The 18764-nt window shown below is 22.7% G+C and overlaps 1 protein-coding gene across 3 annotated transcripts in view; it reads left to right on the top strand.

Annotated features, from left to right (window-relative positions):
• The window catches only part of LOC122499885, a 28343-nt gene extending 13221 nt beyond the window's left edge, over positions 1–15122 (top strand). For 2 of the 3 annotated variants that reach the window (XM_043608456.1, XM_043608455.1), the window contains 3 exons: positions 2015–2135; positions 6855–7094; positions 12542–12799. In XM_043608456.1, coding sequence (XP_043464391.1) covers positions 2057–2135; positions 6855–7094; positions 12542–12594 — 372 coding nt within the window. In that variant the 5' untranslated portion in view covers positions 2015–2056 and the 3' untranslated portion in view covers positions 12595–12799. Of the gene's footprint in view, positions 1–2014; positions 2136–6854; positions 7095–8990; positions 9501–12541; positions 13034–15023 lie in introns of those variants that run through there. The other variant, XR_006301394.1, reaches the window with a different exon arrangement.
• Positions 15123–18764: the final 3642 nt, after the last annotated feature.

Genomic DNA, 18764 nt, shown 5'->3' with positions numbered 1-18764 from the left:
GATAAATAAATAACAATAAGTATTCAAATATTTATTAAACAAAAATTAAGGAAATTTAAAAAATTTTATTTAGAAATTCGAAAAAATAAAGTTTTTAAAAAATCGTAATTAAAATGCTTTAAGAATAGTTGAATTTCCGAGAATAATTTTCAAAAGAAATTAAAAAATAGGAAATTTTCTGAAATTTCATTAAAATAAATTTTATATTTCAAAGAATTTTATTTTCTCATTTTAAAAAAATATTTTTAAAATATTATTGTATTTTTTGAAGAATTGTATCTGAGAATTTGAATTTTACAAAATATTTTCTATTTAAATAATTCAATTATCTTTGAATTCTAGTGAAAATTGATTTAAAATACAATTTCAATTAAAATTTTTGAAAAATAATTGAATATTAGAAATGTTAAAACAGGAATTTCCTTTAAAAGTTATTAAAGTTTCTATTAATTTTATTCAAAAATTCTAAAAAATAATTGACTTTTGGAATTTACAATTTTTACAAAGTTTTTACAAATTTTTTTAAAAATAATCAATTATTTATCACTTACCTATTTTTGTATTTAAATAATTAAATTCTCACAGAAATTTTTATTAAGAATTAATTTGAAAAAAAGGATTTCAGTTAAAATTTTAGAAAATAGGCAAGAATTGAACGAATTGCAGTTCTAAATTTCAAAAATAATTAAATTTCAAAAAGTTTTACATTAAAAATATTTTGAAATTTTAATTTATAGTGGACAAATAAATAACAGTAATTACTCAAATTTCAAATATTTATACCTAAAACAAAAATTATTGAAATTTCAAAGATTTTATTTAGAAATTCTGAAAAAATGAGGTTTTTAAAAAAACGTAATTAGAATATTTTAAAAATAGTTAAATTCCCCAGAAAAATTTTAAAAAGTTGAAGAAATTAGGAAATTTTCTTAAATTTTATATTTCAAAGAATTTTATTGTAGAGACTCACTTTAAAAAATTGGAAAAATAGAAAAGTTTCTCAAACTTCATTAAAATAAATTTTATATTTTAAAGAATTTTATTGTCTCACTTTAAGAAATTAAAAAAATAGGAAATTTCTATTTAAATAATTCAGTGCAAATTTTAGAAAATATTTCAAGAATTGAAGTTCTAATTTTCAGAAATAATTAAATTTCAAAAAGTTCTACATTGAAAGTATTTTCCAATTTTAATTCCTGCAGTGGAAAAATAAATAACAATAAATATTCAAATATTTATTAAACAAAAATTAATGAAATTTGAAAAATTTTATTTAGAAATTTTGGAAAAATGAGGTTTTTAAAAAATTGCAATTAAAATTGTTTAAAAATAATTGAATTACAGAGAATAATTTAAAACAATTGAATAGATATGAAATTTTCTTAAATTTCATTAAAATAAATTTTATTTTTCAAAGAATTTTATTTTCTCACTTTAAAAAATTATTTTTAAATATTTGTTTACCAAAATATTGAATTTTCGAATAATTTAGTGTAGAAATTCTAAAAAAAAATTAGGTTTTTGTAAAATTTGAAATAGAATTACTTCGAAAATTAATTAAATTTAATTCTCGAAAACAATTTAAAAAATTGAAACAAATTATAAATTTTGTCTTTTATTGAAGTAAATTTTATATTTGAAAGAATTTAATATTTTAAATTTGGTTTCTTAAGCTTTTAAAAATTATTTTGAAATACTTTTTGAAGAATTATGTTTCAAAAAATTATATTTTTCAGAAAATAATAAATTTTCGAAATTTTAAAAAAAATGTTTTGTAACTAAATAGGGTAATAAAATTTCTCGCGATAGTTATGCTTTTTTAATGTAATTAAAAGAAAATATTCCGCAATATTTCTAAATATATTCTTTCTAGATATTTTTGCAATATTTTTTTTCGAAATGAATGAAGAAAATATGAAAAATCAAATATATAAGGAAATATTTTTTCGTTTTTTCTCTTCTCTTGAAAATTGAAAAATATGTTACAAAGGTTGTTTGAAAATTAATAAACCAGGTGAAGCAGCCAAAACTGATACGTGATGGCGGAGGTCCTTCAATGGTCCAGACAGTTTCCATTTCCGTTTCCGACAGATCGAGGAAGCGTGGGCGAAGAAAGCGCCTTTTTCGTGCCCAAGGTACATTTACTCATCGTGCTCTTGATAAATTTACGACCTTGCCTCCCTTCTGCACAACAAATGAATGATAAATTTTTCGCTTTTCTCATTTAGCTTTCTCTTTTCTCCTTGATTTAATATAACATTTATATACTATATATATTTTACTCTACAAATACAAAAAAAGCAGATATTTCGCAATAAAAACGAAATCGTTGACAAAAACATTTCCTGGTTTTATAGCTTCGATAATTTTCTCTAACAAAAATTTGTTTAATTTCTTCTTTTCGAACAATTACTGATTTACTGGTACTTTTGTGGGACTAATTTTTAAATATTTGAATTACTTTTTTAATTACAATATTTTCTTGAATAAATTTTAGATTAACACACGTAGTCAATTACTTTCAAGTGCATGCGAATGTTTTTCTAATAATCTTTTTTTCAATCAATAAAAAATTATTTTTTTTCTCTGTAATAAAAAAAAATCAACTAACATTCGAATGAAACTTGATCTAATGAATTTATTTTTTTTTCGATATATTATTATTATTATATTCATTTATATTCATTTATATTCATAAGGGGAAAAGAAATACCTGTTTTTATTGAATTATTGTTGATTTTTATAGGAGGGGTTAAATTTTATTAAGTTGAGCGACTTGAGCGCAGAAATAAATCGCAGAAAGGGGAATAAATTCTCCAAGGAAAAAGAAGAAGAAAAAGAAAGAAAAAAAAGAAGTTGCGAGACTTTTTTCAAAGTCCTGTGAAAAGAGTTCCCGGGTTTGAGGGATGAAAAAAATATGACCTGCATCCCCCATGGACCGGAATCTTGTTAAATCTGTCGAATTGCTTTTCTACTCTACACTGGAGGGATTATAATCATATTGCTAAATATAGGGCGCGATCAAGGCGATAGACAAACAAAAAATTGTCCTTGATAAATAAATTGCATTTCCTTTCTTACCTGATTATTATTTATATTGTTTGGATTACTATTCAGATTGATATAATATTTAATTAAATCTTTTCATCAGATATTTTACTATTATTATATTTTATTCTTATTATATTATCATTGATATTTTTATTAATAATAATAATAATAATAATAATAATAATATTAAAAATAAATAATATTTTTGCCTTAGTAAGTGGATTTTTTTTATTTTATAAATATTTTTGCTAAAAATTTGTTTTACTAATTTTCTTAATCTTTATAAAAATTTCGAATCTGGAAAAACTTAATTCTTGCATAGAATTTTAATAAAATTCTTTAAAAATAATTGAATTTATACAAAGAATTTAATTAAAATTTATAAAAATACAAATTCAAATGATTCAAAAACCAAAAATTCTTTTAAGGAATGTAATTAAAATTGAACTGAAAATAATACAATATCGATAGACTTTTATTATTTATGAAAATAATTGAATTATTGTTCAAAAAATTTATTAATTCGTTTCAAGACATTCTATTAAAATTTGTAAAAATAATTGAATTTTATTAAGAAATTTTATTGAAATTCTATTGAAAATAATTGAATTTTTATGAAGAATTATTTCATTATTTATGAAAATAATTTAATTGTATTGAAGAAAATAATAATTTTTTTTGAGGGATTTTTAAAATAAATATTACATTCTATCATAGAAATTTAATTAAAATTTGTAAAAATACAAATTCAATTGATTCAAAAAATTTAAATTCTTTTAAGGAATTTAATTAAAATTTCTCAAAATAAATTAATTCTTTCAAAAAATCTTGTTTTGAAAATAATTGAATTCTTTCAAATCAATTTTATGTAAATATTGTAAAAAAGTTGAATTTCATCAAAAAATTTTATTAAAATTGTATTAAAAATAATTGAATTCTTCCAAAGAATTTTAATATTTATGAAAATAATAAAATAATAAAATTAGTGAAAATACAAAATCAACTGATTTAAAAAATTTTAATTCTTTTAAAAAAAATTCTGAAAATAAATAAATTCTTCCAAAAAATCTTATTTTCGAAAATAATTGAATTCTATTAAAGCAATTTTATGTAAATTGTAAAAATAATTGAATCTCATCAAGAAATTTCATTGAAAATAATTATTGAATTCATCCGAAGACTTTGATTATTTATGAAAATAAATTTACAAGTTTGGAAGAAAATTAAAATTCTTTCGAGGAATTTAGTAAAAATTGTATTGAAATTAACTGCCCTCACATAAAGAATTAAATTAAAATTTTTGAAAAGAATTGAATTCCTGTGAAGAATATAATTATTTATAAAAAATAATTTAATTGTATCGAAGAAAATTATAATTTTTTTTAGGAATTTTTTTATAATAAATATAATCTATCATATAAATGTAATTGAAATTTGTAAAAATACAAATTCTTTTAAAGAATTTAATTAATATATTGAACTAAAAATAATTGAATTTCAAAAGAATTTTAACAAAATTTCTGAAAATAAATTAATTCTTTTAAAGGAATTTTATGTGAATTGTAAAAATAGTTGAATTTCATCAAGCAATTTATTATTATAAAAAAATAATTCAAAAGTGCAGTAGAAAATTAATTATTTAAATAAAATTAAATTGTATCGAAGAATTTCTTTAAAATTTTTAAAAATAATTGAATTCTTTCATGAAATTTTATTGAAATTCTGTCGAAAATAATTGAATTCCTCCAAAAAATTTTATTATTTATGAAAATGATTAAAATAAAAAAATATGAAAATTAGTATAAAAACAATTTTATTTAAAATTTTAAATCGTAAAAAATAATTGAATTTCACCAAGAAATTTTATTGAAAATAATTGAATTGCATCAAAAAATTTTATTGAAAATAATTGAATTCATCCGAAGGATTTTATTATTTATGAAAATAATTGAATTATTGTCAAAAAAATCAAAATCAATTCAAGACATTTTATTAAAATTTTTAAAAATAATTGAATTTCATTAAGAAATTTTATTGAAATTGTATTGAAAATAACAGAATTTTTACTTAGAATTATTTTATTATTTATGAAAATAATTTACTTGTATATTGAAGATTAATGAATTTAATTAAAATTGAACTGAAAATTATTGAATTTTGAAAATTTTTTAAAAATTTCTAAAAATGGATTAATTCTTTCAAAAAATTTTATTTTCAAAAATAATTGAATTTTTTCCAATCAATTTTTATGCAAATTGTAAGAATAATTGAATTTCATCAAGAAATTTTTTTGAAATCGTAAAAATAATTGAATTTCGTCAGGAAATTTGATTGAAAATAATTTAATTCACCCGAAAAGTTTTATTATTTATGGAAATAATTTATTTGTTTCGAAAATATAATTAAAAATATTTCAAGCAACGTTAGTTAAAATTGTATTGAAAGTAATTGAATTCTCTTATAAGGAATTGAATCAAATTTTTTCGAAGAATTTTATTTAAATTGTATTATAAAAATAATTGAATTCTCGCGAAGAATTTTTTTACAATAATTTTTAAATAATTGAATTGCTTCAAAAATCAGTTTATTATTATTTTAGAAAATAATAAATAGTTAATAATAATCAATTAGTTACTGATTTTTTAAAAATTTTAAATCTACAATTATTCAAAAATTAAAGTTGATGTTTGAAAAAAATGTAATTCGCATAATAATAATAAATTAAATATCGCGTTTCGTGCCCAAGCGCACGTAGCATTTCATAGTTATAATAATAATGATAATAACAATTTTGAATAATAATATTAATGATATTGATAGTAGTAATATTAATAACAATAATAATTAATATTAAATTTATTATTTATTATTAATAATATAAATAATAAAATATCTGAAGAAAAAATTGAATTAACTTTTTTATGTAAATAGTAATTGGTTTCGAGAAATGTTATTTTTCTTCTATTTACAAGAGCATGCTGCGTAAACCTATAGGGCAAGGGTATAACTAATAATTTCCTTTTAATCAAATATAATCTGAGATTGGCTCTAATATTTAACAAACAATAAAGAAATACTAATCACGAAATTTTCCTATTGACCTTGATTTGTTCCTAGAATAGTGGCTAATATTCGTGGCAAACGAACAATCGATCGCTTTTGTAATGTAGAACAATTGTGGCGCTTCTTGTAATTTTAGTGTAAATTATTCTTGAATTTCCACATATTTACTGTATGAAATCTTCCTTTTGATAGAAATCATCCTTCTTGAAATTGTTCTAAAACACTTTCGATTTGCAATTCGAAAAAAAATTATCAAAGCGAAAAGATAATCTTTTATTAAAAATATATATTTTTAAAAATAAATTTTTTTTATTATAATATTTCTTAAGCCTCAGTGGCCATGCGATTTATAAAGAATTTTATTATATTTAAATAAATAATAAATTTATCAATTATTCACGATATAATTATCAAATGCATCTTTTTATTCAATTAAGAAAACTATTTCCTAAATATACAATTTTAATGTGTTCACTTAGTTTTCTATAGTCTCAAGAGAACTGTTGAGTAAATAAATAATAAACAAGGCTTACTTATTTTGATGAATTAATTGAACGATTTAGAATTATTGTTGTCATCATTTAAATAGGGAAAATATTCTCCTAGAATCAATAGTATTTTAATCTGTTAGTTACAATTTATTTAACTAAAAGTCGAAATATTTTTGATTTTGCGAAATTCATACTTATATTGTGAAATGGAGGTGAATAAAATTGATTAAAAAAGAAATAATTTTTCAGTCTTGAGAATGCTGTCACAAAAGCAGGCAGGAAGTAGTTCAGAAGGTGAAACTGGCAGCAGTGGAAGTGGAGCCGTGACTCCAGGAAGTTTTTCAAATGGCGAAGGTTCAAAGGAATTTCTTTCGACTGGAAGAACTGGGAGACGAAATGCAATGCCCGATATTCTTGGGCAACACGCGGAAACTGGCACCGCCGATTTGCCAGCACGACTTGAAGCGCTTACGACAGACGTCAATCATGGTATTGTTTTCATTATTATAATTAAATACTGTCAATAAATTCCTTTTGACAAGATTTCGAATTTTTTTATGAATATTTTTTACTTTTTAATAATAAAAATAATAATAATAATCGAAAAATTCTGTTCTCACGTGAAGTTAGGGTTTTTTTATTCAAAATTATTTATTAAATTATTTATTCTAAATTTCAAAATTTATAACTTAAATTGTCATGTCAAAAGTTTGAATTATTGAAAATCTTAAGTAGTTAATAAATTTTCTATCTCAAGTTAAAAAAATCCATAAGTAGAGTAACGACTGAAATTTTTCGAAATAATCAATATTATTTCATACTCAACTTGTTTTTGTATTTAAATAATTGAATTCTCAGTCAGCTGTTTGTAAAATATAATACGTCAATAGTTTTTTTTGTAAAATTCTTAATTAAAATTTTTGTATTATTTTCTCTAAATTAATACTACTACGATTCGAAAAAGAATTTCAGTTCAAATTTTAGAAATGATTTCAATAATTAGAAGAATTTCAATTCTAATTTTTAGAAACAATTAAATTTCAAAAGGTTTTACATGGAAAGAATTTTGAATTTTGAATTCTTTGTGACAAAATGAGGTTTCTAAAAAATCATAATTAAAATTTTTTACAAATAGTTGAATTCTCGAGAATAATTTTAAATTTTCTCAAATTTCATTAAAATAATTTAACATTCAATTTTGCATTTCAAAGAATTTCATTTCCTTACTCTAAAAACTTATTTTTAAATATTAATGTACAGGCAAATATTATTATAAAATTATTATAAAAAATAAACATGAAAAATAATAAAATAAATAGAATAACAAATCAAAGTAATTTTTAAAAAAATAATTATATTTAAAATTCATCGCAAAAATTAAATTATTTTTTATAAATAATAAAATTCTCCTGAGGAATTCAATTATTTTCAATACAATTTTAATAAACTTAAAAAATCAAATATTTAAAATTACCTATTAACAGACACGATTATTTTAAAAAGTTAAAAAAATTCTTTGTATAGGTAATCCAATTACTTTCAAAATTTTCAATTATAACTATTAAAGAAACTCCATTATTTTAAAAAAGTTTAAAGATATTCTTCAAAAGAATTTAATTAAGGTTTTTATAAATTTTAATTAAATTTTTCGCGAGAATTCGATTATTTTCATAAATAATAAAATTCTGCGAAGGAATTCAATTATTCTCAAATTTTTTGACAAAATTCTTTGCTAGAATTCAATGATTTTTAATACATATTTTTAAATAAGGTTATTAATAAATTATCATAACTTCTATTTCATATTTAAAGATCATATGATTTAAAATGGTTGATACATCCCTGAACGTTCACTCAACTAATAGCATTTTAACGAACCTCTCTACGGCGGAATCGTCTAATTGCTTTTCGCCGTAGCAAGGTTTGCCTGTATTTTGTGAAGAATTGTAAATCTAAAAATCTTGAATATGATTAAATTTTACACAAAATTTTTTTTACGTATTTAAAAAATTCATTGAATTCTCTTAAGAATTGATTTAAAAAAGAATTTCAAGAATTGCAATTATAAATTTATAATTATTAGAAACAATTAAATATCAAAAGATTTTACATTGAAAGAATTTTAAATTTTGAATTCTTGGTGATCAAATAAATAGCAAATAAGTATTCAAATATGGATTAAACGAAAAATTTTATTTAGAAATTCTGAAAAAATAAGGTTTTTAAAAAATCGTAATTAAAATTTTTCAAAAATAGTTGAATTCCCGAAGAATAATTTTAAAAAATTGAAAAAGTAGGAAATTGTCGGAATTCACAATTCGCGCTTTATTAAATCTCGACTCTTACGTCGATCTCACTTACACGACATACACACACACATTCACTACACAAATTACTCTAACGTTTACAGTCAAAAAGGACGCTTGTCGATTCATCAATCTAACCTTTTGTATTTTGGATATTAATAAAAGTTCAGTGTTCATAGTATTCCCGTTTAATGTTCGTCATTCCTGTAACGTAAACTCTGACAGGTTATGGGCCCAGAGCCCATAACGACGAATAAAAATTGAAATGGATATTTCCGTTGTCAAAGTGATCGAAACGAACGCGAAAGAAATCGGTGGCACGCGTGTGAATCATTCTCTTCAGCAATAACGTGAATGTTCGCGATCAGTTCTTTCGATCTTATTCAAACATACTTTTTATTTCGTTCTATTTTTCTATCGACAATTTTCGAGCGTGTGGTGATTTTCAGTAATTAATCGTGATTCGAATTTTCTCGGAAATTACGCATCCTTTGTTCTCAAACGATCCGCCATTTGCATTTTCTGAAAAATCACGTACTCGAACAGAAGCATGGCTCAAGTAACGTGAAACTTGTTGCAAAACACGAAGGTGATTTGTTTATTGTACATTCCAACAGAAATTCTCTCAAATTTCATTAAAATAAACTTTTATTTCAAAGAATTTTATTTTCTCACTTTAAAAACTTATTTTTAAATATTATTGTAATTTTTGAAGAATTTTGACTAAAAATTTGGAATATAATTAAATTTTTTGGAAAATTTTCTACTCAGTAAAAAAAACTAATTCAAACGGATTGAAATGAATTAAGTTTTTTGGTAGAAAGCGGGATTCATTCAAGCTCTTTGCATATTCGATTGAATTCGATTCAATTTGCCTCAATTTGTGCAAACGAATTCGCATTTGAAAGAAATGACCAAGGCATCCATTGAATTTGTGCTGACGAATTAAAAAAAATTAATGGCCCCAAAACTTGTCCACTGAATTAGTAAGAATAGAAGGTTTGGAAGTTCAATACAGTTTGACGAATTCAGGAAAATTGCAACATAGCTCCAATTCGTCTTTGTCGTATTTGTCACAAAGCGGGATTCACTAAAGCTCTTTGTGAATTCTTTTTAATTTATTTCAATTAGTTTTTGCTTACTGGGTATTTAAATAATTCAATTGTCGTTGAATTCTAATATAAATTGATTTAAAAAATAATTTCAGTGCAAGATTTAGAAAATATTTCAAGAATTAAAGTTCTAATTTTCAGAAATAATTAAATTTCAAAAAGTTTTATATTAACAATTACGTTGAAATTGTTGAAAATTTCAATTAAAATATAAAACAATAAGTTTTTAAATATTTGTTTAGCAAAAAATATTGGATTTTTGATTAATTTAATGTAGAAATTCTAAAAAAATTAGGTTTGTAATAAATTGTAATTAAAATTTTTTTGAAGAGAATTAAATTCCCAAAAACAATTTAAAAAAATTTTTAAATTAGGAATTTTTCTCAAATTTCATTGAAACAAATTTTATATTTCAAAGAATTTTATTTTCTCACTGAAAAATTATTTTAAAATCTTATTGTATTTTTGAAGAATTATATTTTCTAGAAAATAATAAATTATTAGAGATCTCAATTATTATTAAATTTCAAAAAGAAAGTTTTTGTAACTCACAATGTTATTATTTTTATTATTATTTTCATTAAGTAATTGTATTAATAAAAAGGAAAGCTGTTTAGAAAAATGTTTCTACGTTTTTAATTTGAAATCGTCCAATAATTGAATGTGATTTTATATCCATGAGATGTTTACTTTCTGGGACGATAAAAATATTTTCAAAAAGTTCGTCAATAGAATTTTCAATCTCAGAGCAATTGAATTGAAATGTTATTTTGTTTGTTTTCTTTTTCGTTCTTTTCGTTCTTTTTGTTTTTTTAAATTAGGACACATTAAAGTAGAGAATTCTTGGTTTGAATTGCTCTCAAAAAATTTCACACTCCATATTACACATTAAAGGATAAGACTTCTAATGGATTCTCAGCAAGTTTTATGGAAAATCTTCTACGTACTTGATATGCAAATATAAAGGATGAATTTTTCAAAACTTTCTGAGCTGCGGTTAAACTTTTCCTAAATGTGATCTGTCCTGATAATAAATAATTTTTCTATCCTCGGAAAAGAGTTTTGAAAATTATAATTTATAATTTTATGGAAAAGAATCAAACATTATTTTTTTATTTTACTTTTTTTTTGTAATATTATTTTAATAGTTTATTTCTTTTTTTTAACAGAGTTGTCACAGGTCGGGGAAAAGTCAATAAAAATGAAATTGGTCAGGGAAATCAAGGAAACGTCGGGGAATTTTATCGACAATACTGGAAAAATAACGAATTATAAAATTACTAGAAAAATTCTTCTTGAGTTTTTTTCACTTTAAAAACTTTTCAATCACAATAAATTTAATAAATTGATTTTTCCTTATTTCTGTAAATAATTAATTTTTGAAACAAATTATCTCAATAAGTTATTATTCATAATTAAATTAGAAAAGATTTTAGTTAAAAACAATTGCAATTTTCATAATTAATTGAATTTCAGAAGATTTAAAGTAAAACCTTTGAAACTTTCAATTGCTGTGAAGAAATTAGTAATAATTAATTATTTTTTTCAAATTTTTCTGATAAATATTAATTCAATTTCTTAAGGTGCTTTAATTTAAAAAAAAAACTTTTTATCAAGTTTCTCTTATCAAATTAATACAAATTTTACCATTTTATTTATTTTATTAGCAACTCTTCCAAAACTTAATTATTTTTTTAATTTTTAAGTAAAATTATTCCCTAAATAATTTATTCTTCAAAAATGTTATTATTTATTTTATATTTTTCAAAAATTCATTTATTTTTAAAATGATTTTGTCAAATTTCAATTATTTTTAAACAATTTTACCGAAATTCAATTGTTTTAAAAAGATTTTATCAAATTTCAATTATTTTTAAAAGATTTTACCAAAATTCAATTATTTAGAAATGTTTTAATTTTATATTATAATTTCAAGACTTTGTAAAAAATTATTTACAAATATTTTTAAAAGATTAATATTAAGAGTTTCTTTATTATAATTTTTTAAAAAATTTTATAAATAATAGCTTTAAAAAAGCATGGACAAGATAAAGTTACAAGTTAAAATTTTTGTTGCAACACTGAATTAAATAAATGACTTTTTCGACTTTTTTTGTGTTTTTAATCGACTAATGAGACTTTTCTGTGTTTTGTGTTAAAAATAAATTAAATTTCATATTTTGCAAAATTCAATTATTGTCATAAATAGGAATAATTTCGTTATCGATTCTAGAAATTTAATACTTTTTCCAAAACTTTTGATAAAGTTTCCTGACTTTTATCTAAATTCCCTGACCTGTGACAACCTTGTAATCGAAATTTTGTGAAATTGAATTGAAAATAATTAAATTTGTCAAAGAATTTCATTAGACATTTGAAGATTGTATTTAGAATTTCTAATTTAGATTGCAAAAATACTTAATTAATTTTAATTAATATTAAAAAAAAATTATAAAAATTATAATTAAGTTTATTTGAATTTGATTTCGATTTAATTTGAATTTTAATGAATTTTCAGATAAACCGGGCACCAGCGGAATAAGCAAAACTGAAGCACAATCTTCCCAGTAGCATAAAAAAAAGACTTTTCCGGTTTTGTAATAAATTTTGTTAAGAATCTTTGAATGAGCCCTTGGGAGAGTTTCTTGTTACATCAGAAAAAAACATGACCAACTTATCTAACCAGCCTACTTTTTCTTATGGAGGAAATTACTTCTCGGCAAAGAGCAGCGAGAGGAAGAGAGAGAAAGAGAGAGAAAAAGAGAGAAGAAGAGAGTCAATAACAAATAGATTGAAGGACTTTTATTCAAAGTTAAGACCCAATTCCGTCATTGGAAATTGGTAAACCATGAGGAGGAAACAACAGAGATTGATAAAAAAAGTTCATACATTCATATAACATTTTGCATAAGCGAATTTACTTGTAAATAGATCATTTTCATTCTTAAAGAAAAGGAAAACGGGACTGGATCAGTTTTTGTTTTTGTTTTGAAGACTTCCAAAATCTGTGGTGAGTTATTTTTTGAAAATTCTTAAAATATTGTGTTTATTATTTAATTAATATTTCTTAATAGTTATAAATAATTCAAAGTTGCTACGGTTTCAATTTTTCAAAATTCCACTACTTTTCCAGGTTTTTCAGAAAATTTTTTTTTCATGAACAAATATAAAATTATTTCAATAAATATTTATCTTATTACGTTAATGAATTAAATTATTAATCAATTTAATTAATAACGATCAAATTAATAATTAATTAATAATCATAAAGATCCAATTAATTTTTAGAAATTTTTAATAAAAGAGAAAAATAATTAAATGCAAAGTTTTTATTTAGTTTACACGATAAAAATTTTACTGAAAGTCTAGTAAAATCAACTTTCTTTTTGAAATATAATAAAAATTTATTATTTTTTACACAATATTAATTTTTTACTTTAATTATTATTATTTCTATTTTAATTTTTCGAAATATAATTTTTTAAAAATATGATTATATTTCAGGACAACTTTTAAAAGTTATAAAACTAAATTCTTTCAAATATAAAATTTGTTTCAATGAAATTTGACAAAATTTTAATTCTTTCAATTTTTTTACTTTGGGAATTCAATTATCTTCAACAAAATTTTATTTCCAAATTTTTCAAAAACCTATTTTTTTAGAATTTCTGCATTAAATTATTCTAAAATTTAATATTTTTTATTAAACAAATATTTAAAAACTTATTGTTATTTATTTTTATAGAAATTTTAAACAATTTCAATGTAAAACTTTCTGAAATTTAATTATTTCTAAAAATTACAAATTAAATTTATCCAAAAGTAAATTATTTTTTCGAATTTTTGAATAAAATTGTTTAATTTTTTTATAATTATTAAAGGAAAATAATAAATTAATATTTAATTATTTCTTAAAATTCTTATTATAACACTTCTAATATTAAAATCTTTTTCGAAATTATAAAGGAAATTATTTTCTAAATCAATTCTTATTAGAATTCAATGAATTTTTCAAATACAATAATTTTTGTAAAATTTAATTATTATTCAAAGTTATAGTTAAAATTCCTCAAAAAATACAGTATTTAAAAATATGTTTTTAAAGTGGGAAAATAAAATTCTTTGAAATATAAAATTTCAGAAAATTTTCTATTTTTAAAATGTTTTCTCTGGAATTCAATTATTTAATTACATTTTAAAAAATTGTAATCGAGATTTTTTTAAAACCGCATTTTTTCAGAAGTTTGGAATAAAATATTTCAAATTTCAATAATTTTTGTTTAATAAATATTTAAGTACTTATTGTTATTTATTTGTCCATCAGGAATTAAAATTTGAAAATACTTTGAATGTAAAACCTTTTAAAATTTAATTATTTCTAAAAATTAGAACTTTCATTATTATTTCCATTCAATGATAATTGAATTAATTAAATTGAAATTTTTTTTGTAAAATTTAATTATATTCCAAATTTTTAGTCACAATTCTTCAAAAAATACAATAATATGTAAAAATAATTTTTTACATAGTGAGAAAATAAAATTCTTTGAAATGTAAAATTATTTTAATGAAATTTGAGCTAGTTTCCTAGTTTTTTTTAATTTTTTAAAATTAATCTCCGGAATTTAACTATTTTTAAACAAATTTTAATTAGGTACAATTTTTTAGAAACCTCATTTTTTAGAATTTCTCAATTAGATTTTTCAAATTTAATTAATTTTAATTAATTATTAAATTTTCTAAAATTTTAACTGAAATTCTGTTTTAAATTAATTCTTTTAAAAAAGTTGGACGAGACTTTGTTTAGGAATTAAGTATTTTATTCTAAAAAAAAATTCCATGACTATTTCAGGTTTTTTTTTAGGTTTTTCAAAACCGTAGCAATTCTGAAATAAATTTCTCAGAGTTTTGATATTTGATATTAAAATAATTTCTCTTTGAGATACCTAATTTAAAAAATTACTTTAATACTTAATACTCAAATTTCCATTTAATTACAGATTTGACTTGGATTTTAATTTAATGGCTCTTCTTCAATTATTGACTTATTCTATTTATATTAGAGAATATGAATTCAAAGGCTAGTTTTTGATAGCTGAGGAAAAATGGTTTTTTATACATTATCGACGTGAAGCGGCACACGTACGTGAAAAAAAGCGATTTAGAATAATAAGTTTCTTTGTAAATAGTTGATGAATACTTCTCATAAAGCAGGATTTTGCTAAAGTATAACATAAAAAAAATGCAACTCGAAACATTTTTACTCTTTTAGGAAACATTTTTATTTATTCTTTTCTTTTTTTGTATCTAGAACTTTGTAATTACGAATCCAATCAGGAGGATTAATAGATTTTTCATAACTACTTTCCTGAATATTGATGCTTTTTTAATTTATTTTTTACTAAATTTATTGTCCAATTTTTTTTTCTCGTTTATTTTTTTAATATTAAACCTTTTGAAATCATTGGAGTTTTATCAGTATTCAATTTTTATTGTGTTCTTGTCCTTATAAAACGTCATTTGTGTTATTTATAAGCCATCCAATAAAAAAAAAATTCTGCATTTTGTAGAATTTTTTTTCTTCTTTTCCATTCTAGATTATTATTTCATTCCGCGATTATTTATTTCATTGTTTTATTTTACGAGCTCTCTCTTGAATGTAATATTGTTTTTTTGAGTCTTTTTTTTTTAAAAGAAAAAATGATTGATTTTGATATTATAACGAGAGTAATAGGAAGTGATAAAAGAGGATTATGAGGATATCTTTGAATTAAACGACCATTATTATGAGTCGATCGATCGACTCTATGCCCGAGTTTTGTCACGACGGCCTCCACGAGTATTTCTATTATTTAAGTTTATACTTTGGCTTGTGTTTGTGATTCATACAATTTCAGATGAATACCGCGTGTGTCTGATTCCGCCTTTTATTTTTTTCTTATTTTTATCTGTATAGGTATTTATTTTTTTAACAATAATTATTTTTCTTAATTTACGAGAATTTTTTTTTGCAATTCACCAGGCCTCGGATATTATGACTTTTTCGACTTTTTTCGACTATTTTCCAAAAATGCAAATTTTTTAGACTTATTTTAAAACTTTTTCGACTTTTCTTCCAAATATTGCAACGAAATACCACATTTTCAGTATAAATTGCCAATTATTTAGATTTTTCTAGTGTGAAAAATAACCATAGACGAATCTTTCAAAAAATTTTTTTTGTAAAATTTTTCTAATTAAATTTTCGAAGTACACAATTAAGAAGATTTGGAATAATTGAAATTTTTGTAAAATTTAATTGAAAATAATTGATTTTATCAAGTATTATTATTACAATTTTTGAAAATTTACTTTTGAAGAAATTTAATTGCAAATTTTGTGAAAATAATTGAATTACCTATCAAGAATTTTAATGAAAAATCTTTAAACGTAGATTTAAAAATAAAAATTAACTTCTAATTTTTTAAAATTAGAATTCAATTTATTATTATTATGCAAATTACAAAATTTTTTATTTTGAAATATGAATTTTTATCAATTTCAAATTAAAATTTTTAAAAAATTTAATTATTAACTAATTTACTAATTAACTATTAACTAGGTTGTCTATACTTGTCTTTTCAATGTATAGCTTCTGGTAAAGGTGAGAAACAAAACAAAGATTAGGATACTGTATCTTGATGTCACGAGGTACATTTGGTTGGATAAATCCTAAATATGTCCAATGGACCCCGTACCTAGCCTTTAACTCAGTGACATGTTTAGAGTAGTTGGCAATTTCTCTAATAATTGTAAAATCTCGATGTGCCACTGTTCTTTTTTGCGCCATCATAAATTCAGCAACCATCTTGTGCATTGTTAGACCTGAGTAATTCAGAAGATTATATGTGGCTTTGATCTCAGGGCAGGAGTCTGATTCTCTTAAAAAGTGATACAAAACAGTAACTAACTTGGGAAATGTATTAAGGATTGATCCTGCTTTTGTGTATAGCTCAACTGGGAAACATAATTTCTTGACATCTGACCCAAGAATAAAATTGAAAACATTGATCCGCTTTTTGCTATATGTGTCAAAATGTAAGTCATCTACAAATGATTTAAACAAACTCAAGAAGATCATCATAATAGAGATCTTAATTTGATGCTCATTAAGAACTGGTTTTTGTTCTCTAGCATAAATGTCCCTCTCATTTTCATCAATATTTTCTCCCATTAATCTAGTCACTTCATGATCTTCAACAATTAAACCATTGATAAATTCATCTCTTACTTTAGAGAAGTCCAGAGTTTGAATGTTCTGGTCAGGATCTCTCAAGTAAAGTTTAAAGTAATAAGGAAAGTTTGGGTACACAAAGAAAAGTGACAACCGAGAAAAATAAATGGAAAAGAGACAATGGGAAAAAACACTCATCAACCTCTAATACAACATTGTCTGTTATAAGGTTTTTCTTTGAATATTTCCTAAATAAAAAAAATTCTTCAAAGGAATGTATAATCTGGTCTCCTTTTTATGTCTACATTATTTATTTTATTTGTTTATTTACATTATTTATTACCCTGCGTTAGCACCCATAAAACTCCATTCAACGTAAAATGGTGGTAAATATACTAAAAGGGGTGGTAATTCCTGGATTCCAGACCTCATTGGGGTCCAATCAGGAGCAACTCCAGATTTGATCTGATCCTTGATTCCTCTCACTCCATGACAACTCAGTCTGTTCTTAAACCTGAGGAATTGAAATGAATGTTCCTCTATGTCTACCTTCACAGGAGTACAGCCCTTATCAGTCAATTCCTTGACACAGTGTTCCGTGGGTTCAGATTTGGTGACCCACCAATTGTCATAAATCAACTCATAATGGCAGTAAGGTCTACTCTCTCCCGTATAAAGTCTAAAACCGGAATCAAAGGAAAGCAAGTTTTTACGCGTAGGTTTTAGATGTCGGTCTGCCAATTCCGCATAACTCATGTTGCGGCAATCCTTGACATGATTCTTCTCGTGTTTAATTGCAAATCCATTCGCTTGTCCTATATCATAGCTATGTCCATCAACACCAGTAACAATCATTTTAGATGTAAAAGCTAAAATGGGGTGTAACCAAATAAGGTACAGTATGCCAATGCTCCTCCAGCAATCATGTATTGTTTGTTCTTTGAAACCCATTCGTAGATTGCCAAAGCTGTTGCTCCCGCGAGAGTGTAAGTTAGCGATTTCACTCCGAAGAAAAACAGTCCCGCTCCTACCAATAAAAAAATCTTTGACGTGTGGAGGCTCAACAAACCCTCAACCCCGACTATTATCCACATTTTCACTTTCCAATCATCAGTCCATTTACTGGGGTCTATAGAGAAACCCTCCTGTTTCAAGGTCCATTTTTCTGCGAAATCTTTCATGATCTTATCAGCATCCCCCGCCTTGGCTACTTGTAGCATCCCAATCAGGAGAGCCTATCATCACTCTTATATTCAGGTACAGCCTTTGTATACTCAGCTGTGGCATAGATCCCCCAATGCGCAAAAAACGCACAATCAGTCTCAGTTATCTGGAGCAAACCTGTAGGTGAATTTAAAGCTCCTTGCCCAATTATTGGTTGAGTATGCTGTTGAGTAATATAATAGAATTTTGTGCATAATTCAGTAAAAGCCAACGATCTCAAATTGCGCCCAGCTCTAATACGATCAGCTACATCACTCTCATCTAACTTCTGTGATTTGTCAGGTAGATTCTTGGCTTTTTTGTC

This window comes from Leptopilina heterotoma, unplaced genomic scaffold, assembly GCF_015476425.1.
Source record: "Leptopilina heterotoma isolate Lh14 unplaced genomic scaffold, ASM1547642v1 Lhet_177, whole genome shotgun sequence".
NCBI lineage: Eukaryota > Metazoa > Arthropoda > Insecta > Hymenoptera > Figitidae > Leptopilina > Leptopilina heterotoma.
The sequence above is the reverse complement of the archived record's forward strand: the minus strand, read 5'-3'. Positions and strand labels throughout refer to the sequence as shown.